Genomic DNA, 13,612 nt, shown 5'->3' on the forward strand with positions numbered 1-13,612 from the left:
TTGGTGAAAACAATTGTTTAAATTTTAGTAACTTTCCTTCGTCGAAAGTCTGGCCGTCTGACAGCCTTTAAGCGCAACGCCTAAGTCGGAAGTCGCCAGGCTAAAAATAATTCATCTATTAAAATATTAACAACTTATGCATTTTTGTTATTTGGCTTTGTATCATGGTAGTCAGTGTACAATTTTGCACTTTTATAGCTATAATTACATGTATGTAGTTATTTAATATGTTTGGGGTCACTAAAGACGTGGATATAGGAATTACTGTGTAGGCAGAAGTCTTAATTTTTTTAAATAGGACTTTAGTTGGTTATTTTTAGGGTTTGAATGTTGGTTGCATTATCTGAGGTTTATTTCTGATTGTCCAATATGGCAAAAGTGCACCTGTGCCAGGTTGGAAAGTAAGGCCTGTTTTACATTTTACCCCTCAGCCGGGCGCATTTAGTGTAAAATCAACGTAAAATGCGGTCAGCCGCGAAAAATCGCTTAAACGCGCAAAACTTTCGTCGCGCTAACGGTTTTCAGTAAAGTACTACATTTTTAGCTGTGCAAATTTTACAAATAAGGTGATTACAGCCGCATAAATTTGGACGAAAATGTTATTACAGCCGCGCAATTTCAAGCTGCAAAATCCAAAGTTTGACCAATCCTGTACCCTTATAAAATAAAACAACACCTCAATTTTTTATAAAGTGAACAAGGAGGTGCACCTTTGATGCATCCAGTCATCCTGATTTTTGTGGTCATTCTCCCGCAAGATCGGTAGAACAACACTTCTATTTGTCATACCAAATGTTTATATTTTAGCAGGCATATTTGGTTACCTTAATGCTGGACTAGTGAAGCTCAACATTTTGCTAAGATGCGTGTCCCTCTTTGTTTAATTTATTTGGGAGGTTAATTAACAATGAAAACATAAACAGCATCATGAACCGGTATGTGCAAATGAAGCCCCTTGGTGATGGGACATATGGTTCTGTCATTTTGGGAAGAAGCAACGAAACTGGAGAAATGGTGGCCATCAAAAAGTGAGATAATGTACCATCTGAGCAACATGCATGTAGTGCTTAGAAACAACTGTCATTTGATGACCTCAAATTACATTCACTGGTTGTTTAATGTTTCTGCCACCGCTGTACTTGCAAATCTTAAAAAAAGATGGATCAAGTTTGTTTTATGTTCATATTGTCTGTATTGATGTATATTATTGTTGTGGATTAGCGGCGCTGAACTTTCAAAGGTTCAGGGTGATTTTTTTGAACCAGTACAAATGCTTACTAATCACCAACAAAACCTAACAGCACTCGTGATGAAACTCGATTTTGCGCTTCTGCATATTATTATTGAAACAATGCGACAGGTCTTGCGAACTTTTAGCAGAACAAATTGTTGTTTGTCAAAGTGAATGTGCCTGGTTCTGCAAAAATAAATTAAGTTATAGTGACAATTTACTCTGCTCAAAATAAAAAAATGGCCCATGCGATGTCTGATGCTAGAAAAATGCCCCAAACATACTCCCTATACCCAATTTTCAATATATTTTGCTGACTAAGGTATATACTTTTTTACCGTTTTTTACTATGATCTACCTAAACTATATAGGCTCTGTAGTTACATTGTCTTTAAAGTACTGCATGCTCAATCGTATAAGTGGAAGTTTAATAAAAAATAGAGAATCCAGGCAAATGAATCATCTACACCTTGGGTTGTGTATGGTTGTGCATTGTCACAAAAATCGCATTAAGACTTATGATAGGTGATGCTTTCCTAAATGTTGACAGGGACATTATCTGGTATGGCAGTAGAGTGTGTAGGAAAAAATAAATGTTTAGGGCTGCTTGAACAAGATATTGGATACTTTCTGATGAACAAAATCACATGTTCTATTTGTTTCCTGCATTTCAACAAGATAATTAATTATGTTATTTCTGACCAATGAGCATTTCTACTGCTGTGTCTTTAAATACCTTTGTAAATTTTATACTAGAAAATTCCTATTATTATTTCAATATGATGTGGTATGTAAATGTTACAAAATTTCAGAAAATTCATCATGTATTTCTAAGTTTGTTTCAGTTTGCATGCTCTTTTCTAACTGAATCGCATAAAGTACATCGGAAGTCATCACAGCTTCAGAAGGGCAGCATTTTTCGAACACTTATGTGTTTGCATCTTTCATTGAATTGCATTTACTTTTTTTTTATTTTTGTTAAATCCATTATTGCACTCACATGTTTGGTAACTTATATTAAATGTATTTGTGTGCAAACAGTTTAGCAGTTGAATATGTAAATCTGAAACTGAATTGGCCATACATTTTTCCGAGACAGCTTTGGGCTCGGAATATTCCATAGAAATTCTTCTGAAAACAACATGTCAGCAGTGGCCATGCAGACACAAACCAAATTGCCTGTAGGGCCTATTCCGAACTTTCCACAACTGGCTAAAAGCAAGGGCCTATCACGTTATGAATTTATTAAGCAGCTTGGTGATGGTACTTTTGGTGCCGTGCATTTGTATCGCACAAAGGACACAAATGAAATGGTTGCCATCAAATTGTAAGTTGAGAGTTTCAAGTGTGTTTAAATGTTCCCTTTATGGCATTACAATTTAGGTAAAAAAAATTTTGCTTACAAAATTTAACACACAGCGATAAACTTTGTTGGATGTAATTTGTTAGTAATACTTACATAATGTTATTGTAAATATATTTATAAACATTTATTAAAATCCACCTACGGCTAAGTTAACATAAAAAATGCAAAAATTGCGACTTCTTGCCTAAAGGGAACAATGTTGGCCTGATTTTTTAAGTTGAAATTGAATTTCAAACAATTTAGTTTTGTTCAACCATTCGTTTATTGTCATAATGTGTGCTGTTATTGGGGTTTTAAATATTTTACGTTAATTTCTTACATCTAATTTATTTTTTCCTGTATTGTGTTAACTATTGCATCAAAAAAGTAGTTTGCATGTTTACTAATTGTAGTGTGGTATCTAGTTGGCTTTTAATTAGTGTGTCTATATTTTTTCTTGAGATTCATAGCCTAACCTTAACTCATACTTGATTTGTATTGCTTTGGTTTTAATTTTTTTGTGTTGCAAATGGTGAGTTTTGATTTATCATTGGCTATTGAAGTTACAATGGGTTAAAGGATAACCCACTATATATGTTTGATGCAGAATGAAGAAAAAGTTCTATAACTGGGAAGAGTGTGTTAATTTGCGGGAAGTTCGGTCACTAAAGAAACTCAATCACATTAATGTTGTCAAACTTAAGGAAGTTATAAGAGAAGATAACCAACTTTACTTTGTGTTTGAGTACATGAAGGAGAACCTATACCAATTAATGAAGGGCAGGTATGTTTCTTTAATGTTTTAGTACCATGTAGAATTAGAACCAAAATGTTCTAAGCAAAACTGATATTAATCGAGTTAAAACAAATTATTTTTAGTAAAAGCCGTTTCCCTTCAATGGACTTCAATGGACGATTTTATTTTTGGTTAAACAGGTTTCTCAATGTTCCTTTAGTATTTTTCATTGAAAACTGGCAGATACCGGTTCTCAATATTGTTCTAGTAAACTGTTTAATTTCCAGTTTACTAAAATCAAACCAAGAAAGTTTATAAAATTATTTGTCAAATATTCTCATGATTTATTGATCAACAACGTATATAGTAAATAAAACATGACTAAGTGAGTTTCCATGGAATTTTGAACAGGTGTATTTTTTGCCTAGGGCTTGTCCTTTGAGGCGTTTGTATGGTTCCAATTTCATTGCGGACGCATAGTGTTTGTGTATGATAAGCTTTTGTTTCCATTAAGTTTATCAGGGCTATTCATTTCACCAGACAGAGAACAAAAGGCCATAATATGTCAATTGTGCACTTGTAAAAATAATAGCTATCTCTTGAACTAAAGACAATGCTATGCCCTCGAGAATAATAACGGTTGATTTCTGAAAGGTCGATGTAATTGTAATTTATAATTGTTTGATGTTTTATCACAGCTGTTTTATTGTTTCTAGTTTCCAGTTGTACCTTTTTATAATTTATAATACTTCACATATATAGTCACAAAAGTGCAAAATTATACACTGACTACCATGATATTTTATAACTCTTCATATATATTGTAAGTCTGTAAATTTCTTACATTTCTTAATATTCCTTTGTATTTTTGTTTAAAATTTGTTTAGTATATGCCTCACTTGTTCTAAGATTATAAAGCACTGTGTTATTATTGCCTAAGAATGGGTCGTTGTTTTCTCATTAATTATTCATGATGCATCAATTCACTCACACACACGCACTGCTCTCCCACCAAAACATGTTTAAAAATATAAGGTTAGACCCTTTCTACCCTGACCTTAAGGTAGACCGAACCAGTATAATAAAATATGTATGTGTTTTTAAGCATACTCCCAATCTCTTGTCTAATGTTTAAGCTTTACATTTTTTATTACATCTTTGCTATGATATTTAAAATGTTTTATGTTAATAGTTCTTGGTAGGCTTTAAGCTTTAAAATGCCCTGCACTTTTTATCATAGTAGGGTAAAGTATATTTCATAAACCTATATTTAGGGTTAAGTACTGGTAATCCTACTGCGTCTTCACACTAATATGACCAATGAGCTATTTTTTATATCTTTTTAGTAGTCTCTAATGTTTTTACCTTGGTATATATGACATAAATATTTTTAACAAATTTTAAGAAGTTTGATATAGAATATATACCTATTTAAATCCTATTCCGCTTACCTCAATTCAAAAGTCACAACTTATTTGCTTTGCGTCGTCGCATTTCTATTATTTGAGAGACCCGTGTTTGCAGTTGCTAAGGCTCTTAAGTGTGTTTGTCTTGTGGCGGTGACAGATTTGTCATCAAACAATGGTCAATGTCAGCTTAGAATATTACTGATTTTTTCTTGCAAAACAGGATCACAATGTTGTTGTTTATTTTTCTAATTTAATAGAAGTATTTTCATAAGTTGGAACTCAATTTAGATACAACATCTTCAACTGAAAAATTCACCTTGTTCTTATCATCAACACTTTATGTTGTTTCAGGGACAAATACCTTCCAGAACCTTCAATCAGAAACATGGTATACCAAGTACTACAGGGTATGGCTTTCATGCATAAACATGGCTTCTTCCATCGCGATATGAAGCCTGAAAATCTGCTGTGCATGGGCCCTGAACTGGTGAAAATTGCCGATTTTGGCCTTGCAAGAGAAATTCGTTCCAAGCCCCCTTATACAGATTATGTCTCAACTAGATGGTAATTTTTTTGTAATTGATATAAATTTCATTGCTTTACCCCTGAATGTTTTTTATCGGTTGCCAAAAATATGTATGTTTAATTTGAGGCATCCTGGTGGGAACATAGTTGAAATAAATAGTAAAGCATTCAGGCATTATTACATTTTCAAAGTTTAAATTAAAGCTTATAATTTATGAATTTGTGTTATTATGATCCATCTCTATACAGTAACAATAAATTCCTTGCTCTAAAAAGTTAAGAGCTCACAACTTGATAAACCTTTGGCACACACCCCAAATTTTAAAACAGATTGCCTTCTGTTATGTTTTAGGTATCGAGCCCCAGAAGTTCTTTTAAGATCATCCAACTACAGCTCTCCAATTGACATCTGGGCAATAGGTTGTATCATTGCTGAGCTGTACACCCTAAAACCTCTATTTCCTGGCACTTCTGAAATGGATGAAATCTTTAAACTCTGTCAAATCCTCGGCCCACCAACCAAGGTATAGTGCACGTATCTCATATTTGTATACCTCATATTTGCAGTATTGTTTAAGAAAAATAACAATATGCTGTTAACTAAAATTTAAAGTGATATGTGATCTACCAGTAATAAAAAAATCAATTTTATAACTAATGGAATATCTATTGTTTTCGCAAATAAATGACGATATGAATAATATGTGTCTGAACGTTTGTGCTTTGACCTTACCAGACACTTATCTCATATTTGTATACCTCATATTTGCAGTATTGTTTGCAAGGAAAATAACAAAAGGTGTTAATTAATTAAACTTGATGTTTTTGTTTGTGCTTTGTAAATTACCAGTAAAAAAGAACAATTTAATAACTTGGCATTGGAATATCTATTGTTATCTAAAATAAATGACAATATGTAGAATATGTTTCTGAACGTTTGTGCTTTGGCCTTCCCAGACTGACTGGCCCGAAGGCCACAATCTTGCCAACCAGATGAATTTCCGGTGGCCACAGGTGACTGGAGCCAGTCTCAAAGCAAAAGTTCACAATGCCAGTCCCGAGGCGCTCCAGTTGATTGTTGACATGCTCCAATGGAACCCAAAGAAACGGCCCACTGCTAGCCAAGTGAGTCCAATGTCGCTGAGCACTATGCTGTTGGTTTAAGGTATTGATTTTTTCTCAGAAAAATGTATAAGATAAATCCGGAAAACAGCCATTAGGCATTTACAGAATGATTAAAATTGAACGCACGATTTGTTATTAGATTACAGAGCATCAGCCATTGCTATTATAAAAACAAACACATAAAAAGGTGCATGTTACTAGAGTTAATAATTTCAGAAAATAAAATCTTCTACTATATGCCAAAAGTCATGAACAAACATCGATTTTTGTTACACATCACATTTATGCCGAAATGGTGCGCTTATCACCTATGATTAAAATTATGGACATGCCAGTCAACGCCTACAAAACACGGCCGTTGTTTTTTACCAGGCACTCCGCTATCCTTACTTCAGCGTCAACCAGGACCTGGGTCCAAAAATAACGCAACAACAAGCGCTGCATAAGCTCTACGAGCAGAAGCAATTCGGTAACATCAGCCCGCCTGCGCTACCGGCTGCCACCCAGGAACAACCTCCTTCCCTTGATGTGAGAAAGCGCGTTTCACCCGCGCAGCCGGCGGTTCCAAAGCACCAACAGAAACCTCATCCTTCAATTCATAAGGCCGCCGAGCCCGCAAGGGAAAACGGCGACGCCAGACACAGGCCCAACGGTATCCGCAAATCTTTACCCCCTGCTAACAAGTGGAATCCCAAGCCGCCGCCGCCGAAAGTCACCGATGACCTCGACGACGATTTCAATTTAGATTTCTCGCTGGAACTCGACAAGTTTCCATCCAAGGAGAGCGCTGCCCCAAAGTCGAAACACGCCCCCGAAAAGCCAGCCGAGCACAAGCACGCAACGAACTTGGCCGACCCGGACGGCTTCCTGCAAGAGCACAAGCAGCAAGACGCCAAGCTTCCCGGCGACGCGAAAGTCAAGTCGCGCCCACATCGGCCCACGCACCTCTCCACGTTCAAAAGCCTGCTGGACGACGACGAGGTCGACTCGATCATCGGCAGCGGTAGTCCGCCGAGGATGCTGCATCGCGGCGCCTCGATCGAGCGAAAGGACAGCAGTGGAAGCCGGGACACCAGTGCAATGAGGTTCCGCTCCAGCGTCGCCAAACACGCCACCTACTCGCGGCTGCCAAACCCCGGCGCCGCCAAGCCCGTGGCCAACGGCGGAGTGCACGGAATGGCGCTTAAGAGCAACAAACCACCTGCTAGAGCGGGCGGCTACCATCACAACTCCGGAACGAACTACGATCCTTTCTCGTTCGACTCCGACTCAAACCGAAACAACAATAACAGCGGGTTCGATTTTAATCACAACCCCCACGCCCACGTCCACAAACCACCGATGGGCCGACGCCCCTTGGGTCAGCGAAACGCCCACTGGCACGACACCTTCTCGGACAATAAGGCAAGTGAGCCGCTGCCACCCCTCGGAAAACAGTTGCACCATATGGATGAAAGGTAAATACTACAATTTATACCAATTATTGAGATGTGTACAGCTTTATGGGTTGAGTGTCGTGTTTTGTTTATTTATTATTCTGTGATAAGGTCTACATTTAATTGTTTAGGTTAGAGCTATCCCCATTGGTTAACTTTCAATCGAACACGTGTTATTAGTGAAATATTGCATTGTTGTATTGTGTCTGTTTGCTTGCCACCCCCGTATATAAATAAATGTACATTCCAATTCCTAGGTTTTTGCTTTGCCGAATTATTTTCGGCGATCTTAACGCACAATATCTTCGCAGCTCGACCAAGACAGACAGCATAGGCAGCAAGCCAAGCGGGCGCAGAAGATGGGTGACGGTGCCCGGGGTTAACAACAAGTTAACTTCTCTTGAAGATTTCGGCCTCGACATCAAACGACCACCTAACGCGAGGTTCGGCGGTAAAAAGAAGGGAGACAATATGGACTACCTGTTCGGGTTAGAAAGAAGCTATACGTTTTTTTTTCATTTTAGAGAATACGAAATCCCAGTCGCGCGATTCATAGATTTTAAATTTGTTTTCGAGAATTTTTTGTGCTTGTTGAAACGCATGGACAATTGGAATTCAATGCCAAGGTTTTCGTAACAATTTAATTAAAAAATTTAAGTCGATAATATCAAAATATTTCCGTGTTTTATCGTTTAAAAAGTATTTGTCGATTATACGTAAAGTTCTGGCTGTTATGGTTTTGTCGAAATTGTTTTTCTGTGTAAAAATGAAAAAAATTGGGATTTAAACAGCACCGACTCGCATTTTAGCGTAATTTCGAGAGCACAAGTTCTGATTAAAGTGCGGGCGGTTTGTTTCGTACGTTTAAATTGGTAAAACTTCGCTCCGCAGAAGTCCCGAGTCCAAGTACGCGCCAAGGCAGCGAGACAGTGGAGTTCCGTCGTCCAAAGTTTCACCCCAGCGTCTGTCTGGCAAAAAGAACTACTACTTGTCCAGTAAGTCGTCGGCCGTTTTCGAGTTGTGATAGGGCCCGTATACAAAGGCTATGGATGTTGTTTTTACGCGTCTCGCGAATGATGCGCGCCTCATTTTTTGTGTGTATTGTAGGCTTGAAAATGAAAGGCAACGAGGGCAGCGCCTGGACCAAACAAAGCACTTACCAGTCACCGTACAAACAAGGTTGGTGACAGGATTAAGTTTGCCGAAAGTAACTCGGGATTGCGCCGGTTTACCGAAAAGCCTATTTTTGTCTTTTTGATTAATTTTCTTAATAATTTCTGTTCTTTGTTAGGTGCCACACAATAAGAAACCGTTACAAAAGCGTAGCCTTTCGACCTTTTGTGTTTACTAAGATTATTATAATACGCGTCGCGCAAGTCTCAAAATATTAAAATTAAACAGGTTTTTGACTCATTTGTTTGTCCGAGCTTCTGTGTTTTTTCCTTTTCTCTTTTCAATCCACATCTATGTGCATCAGCGATTCTAATATTTCTTTGCCCATCGTCCTGTAGTAACACAAACGAAGGAGTATTCCGTCGGTGCACCTTACTTACCGTCCTTTGCTACCAAAAAAGAAGTGGGATCAGCTGGGCAGCGAATTCAGCTCCCCGTGGCTCCTGCAACCAGTAAGTTGCACCTCTTTCTCTTTTAAATATTGTAATGTGTACATGTTTTTTTTTAGGTTTGGCTTTAGTGATCACTAAAAGTTTTAGGGGATATCTTTTTCACGTTTTAAGAGTCCGACATTTCATCATACCCCGGGACACACCGTTTTTCAGTTTTTAAATTCGCTATTTCATCATTCACAGAACTGTAGCTACAGCTATATTTTGGGAGACCTTTAGAGATTTGGTCTTTTTTAACACCATAAAAAGCACTGACTGCGTATATAAAAAAAAACGACTAACCATAAGCGGAAATCTAAAGTAGTTAACGCACCCCATCAGATGTTTGGATTTATTTTGTGCCAAAAATATTATTAATTCTCGCTCCACATTATTCCTTGTTATTTATGTAATGCTATTACATTTAAAGTCATCAATGTTTATTTAAAATTCACTGCCACGCCCTAAGACAATCCCTTGCCAATCAATATAGCTTTTGTTGGATGGCCGTGTGTTTTTCGCTCACATGCAAATACCCGCCATTTCGCGGCATTACAAGATTCGTTTTAAAAGAAACACATTTTAGATCTTGCCATCCTTTTAAACACTTACGTCACCGGGTCTCCGAGTGTTCGCGTTACACCTTAAAGCAAACCCTAGCGCCGGCCTTTGTTCAGCTTTGGTGACGCACATGGCCCAACCCCAATTAAAACCGCAGCGACGCTAAAGCTCCGTACCTTCCTTTTTTCCAGGCTTCAGCACGTGGAAATCCCGCGCTATGGGCTCCCAACTTCAGCCGGCCGTGACCAACAAGACGAGTCCACCTACTATGCGACCTCAGGCCGTCAACGACCATATCGGCCGGACCGATTGGAAAGCCAAGTGAGTGACCTAAAAATCATTTCTCAACCGCATTGCTCGGCCGTGCACCGAGATTAATCGCAGATTAACTTGATGTGCTTTAGTTGATTCGCGTGTTCCCGTTTGGCACTTGAGTAGCCAATCGTAGTCCAGCTTTAGCACTTTTATGTCGCTAGGTAATGAATTTTTAAGTCGCAGGAAATGAGACCCAATATGCGTCGACTACTCTTTTCGAGTGGCCACGTATACTAACCCATCACAACTTTAAAAAATCGCGCCTGTTTAATACTTATCCTTAATTTTTCATTCGGTTAGGAAAAATGGCAGAACAAAGTAGACCTCAAAATAAAAATTCTACCGAGTACATTCAAAGTATCATACTTTAAGCCATGCTGGCTAAAGTAACACAGTCACTGTTTTTGAATATACGCGAGTGTGCGCTGTTCGTCAAAGGCAAAAAGGGATCAGTGGACCAGTATTTAAAGCAATTACTTTTTAAACCACTTGAGCGCATGTTATAATCGGATCACTTGCGTTGAATGACCTTAATTATTTTCGATTGTCCCATACCAGTGGTATACACTGTAGTATAGTATTTGACCGTTTCTCCATGAGGGTGACATCGTTGTTTTTGTTTGCAAACCACGTAGCCATTGCTGATTAACAATTCGCAATGATGATTTGGACGACATTTAAGTAGAACGTCGAGTTATTGTAATGTGGCGTCACGTTCAAGGCATCATTGTAGTTCGTCGACCTTTTGTCTTATTTGTGAGTTGTGACACACGCGCGCACCACGGTTGTCTGAGTGGCAACCTGGGTTTTGGCCAGCTGGGCACTTAACTAAAGGGCAGACGTCGTCATTTTGAAGTGCCCTTAATTTGCAGTATTCTCCTGTTTGAAATCCCACGCTAATCTTGGTATTTTCATGAAATATATACAATGCTTAAACGTACGCCCTTAAAATAATGCGAGTTTGTGAAATTACATATGTCTGTTGCCAGTGGTTCTTAACCTTTTTAGCTTACGGACCGTAAAACTTTCAAAACAAGTTTTGCGGACCGGTGAACCTTCAAACATCAAGTCGACCCAAAATGTAATTACGACGAAAGTATATGCAACTTAAAAGCAAAAAATGGAAACGTCAATTTAATAAGCAATTTGCTTCTGTCTTTTTAAAATCATACGTGTTTTACATGGTTCATTGAAGTTTTTCACCTACAACTGGTTTTAAAGCTTATGACTTAAACGAGTTGTAGCCTACTACAACACTTGCACCATTGTGACGAACAATAAAGTCCAAAGTAGACCATAACTCTATGTTGCGTCACAATGCAGCAAATTACGGAACTAGCGAAGTTCTACATTTGATGGACAAGGTTTTAACATCTTACAACTAAGATAAAACATTGTAATATATTTGGCGGACCGGCAGGAAAGTTGGTGCGGACCGGCGGTTGGGAACCACTGTGTTATACCATACGTGTACTGTACAACTGTACATATACAATACACTAAAAAGGCTCATCAAATTATCGCGTTGGTGCCTATTGTGCAATTGTGCCGTTTTGCATGTTTTATTTAACAGTCGTTTTGTTTTGATATTTTCAGGTATGGAGGTCCAAGGTAGAATTTGACCTTGGCAACACCTAAAGCACTTGAACGACGCACGAAACACTGTTCCTGTTTTGTTTTTCTGTAACGAATTTTAAACACATTTTCTGCAATTCTGTGTTTGTGTGACGCAGTTGCTGAAGCGTGACCATCGGCTACTGTATTCTTTATTGTATTTTTTCTTCTTTTTCTCATTTTCGCGACATTGTGAAGCGTTTTTTTTAAATGTAGCTGTAGCAAGTTTTTTTGCTTCTATTTTGCGTCGATACACTTTCTTCAGCACAATCCCTTTTACAATCTCTTGTACTGTTTTTTGACGGCGCTGCAAGATTTTTTCTACGGCACCTTTATCTTTTAAAAAAGGTTGCTGGGTTTCGTTCAAAATCCGATTACATTTACCGCAAATAGTATTACATTGCATTTTAAAACCTTTATTTATCGTTACTGGTTCAACCCTGCAATTGGTCTGAAGCTTAAATAAATATAATTAATATTTTTTTATCGCTCGATATCGTTTTGTAATAAAGCAACTTATTAGTCATCTGGTGTTATTTGCAGTGTTCTAAAGAATTATACCAGACAAGTTTATCCTTTTTAACAAATGGCAGGTTGCAGTTCAAGTCATTGCCATATCAGTTCAAATCCAGGTCACATCATTAGCATCAAAAATCTTAAAAAAAAAGTATAAATGCGTTTTATTCCTAACGAGTTTTCGCACAGCAAACACCAAGCCGGATTAAAAGAGAATGTATTTAATCAAAGCACCCTAATAAGTCCTAATAATAAGAGTCATTCAGTAAATAACCTACTCCAAGACAAGTTATGTGTCAAAATGAATTGAATGATTTTTGCCTGTAAGATTTAAGTCGGGGTTGCACAGCCTGCAGCCGTTGATTATAGCTTTTGCGGCCGTAAACGTGTTTTGGGAAAATGCAAATGTTGGCGGCGGTAGTGCCCACTTAATGCGGAAATTGGGATTTTGAAACAGGTTTAAAATTAGGCAGGGTTTTTATGCCAGGCAGAGATCCATTGCTGGTCATCAGGCTAAGAGCTTGTCCCATAAAAACTATATTCTTCACCAACTTATATTATATAAATATTTTTTTCGTGCTTCGCGCAAACTTCTATCTCCCTTTATTTTTTTGGCCGTTTCAAGTAAATCTGATCATTTTAAAGGCGCTATGTATTATGTAGAATGTTGCGCCACCTAACCAACAAAATCTATAGAGTAGAATTTCTGTTAAATCAGAACCTAAACGCCTGTATTTTTAACAATATGAGATCAAAGGCCCATTCCAGATTTCTTTTTTTAAATTAATTGTTTTATGACGTCAAGTTATGACTTAACCTTCATCTACTGGCGGCCGTGAGGAAAATAAAGACTGTCAATATGGTCGTCAACAGCTACAAGGTTGTGCACCCTGACTAAAGTCAAGGAATTTGAAAACGCTGGGCTACTTAAGTCCAATCATTTTTTTTTAGATTAGATTTTAAATTTATTTCGGAACAACGGTACCGGTACATGCATGCAAAATTTGAAATAATAAAGAAGCGTCCCTAGTTCCCAGGGGGCGACGAAAGATTGTTAAGTCATCTGGTGGCTGCCCCCTGGCTGTGATTCAATTCAAGTTCATTATTTTTTCATATAAAAGAAAGAAAATACGAACCAGATAGGCTACATTACAAAAAGACTATTCGTAAATACAAAACCAAATACATTATATTA

At 37.8% G+C, this 13,612-nt stretch overlaps 1 protein-coding gene across 1 annotated transcript; it reads left to right on the forward strand.

The window, feature by feature from the left end:
• LOC146147134 (uncharacterized) lies at positions 1-12,409 on the forward strand. The gene is made up of 12 exons (XM_083388650.1): positions 1-2,558; positions 3,184-3,360; positions 5,073-5,285; positions 5,599-5,770; positions 6,204-6,371; positions 6,744-7,828; positions 8,119-8,295; positions 8,699-8,802; positions 8,915-8,975; positions 9,299-9,432; positions 10,164-10,293; positions 11,884-12,409. Exons 1-12 carry the CDS (start codon positions 2,374-2,376, stop codon positions 11,900-11,902), a joined length of 2,625 nt encoding a protein of 874 aa, XP_083244776.1. The 5' UTR covers positions 1-2,373; the 3' UTR covers positions 11,903-12,409.
• Positions 12,410-13,612: the final 1,203 nt, after the last annotated feature.

Source organism: Ascidiella aspersa, chromosome 4 (assembly GCF_963924565.1).
Source record: "Ascidiella aspersa chromosome 4, kaAscAspe10.2, whole genome shotgun sequence".
In the NCBI taxonomy this organism is placed as follows: Eukaryota; Metazoa; Chordata; class Ascidiacea; order Phlebobranchia; family Ascidiidae; genus Ascidiella; species Ascidiella aspersa.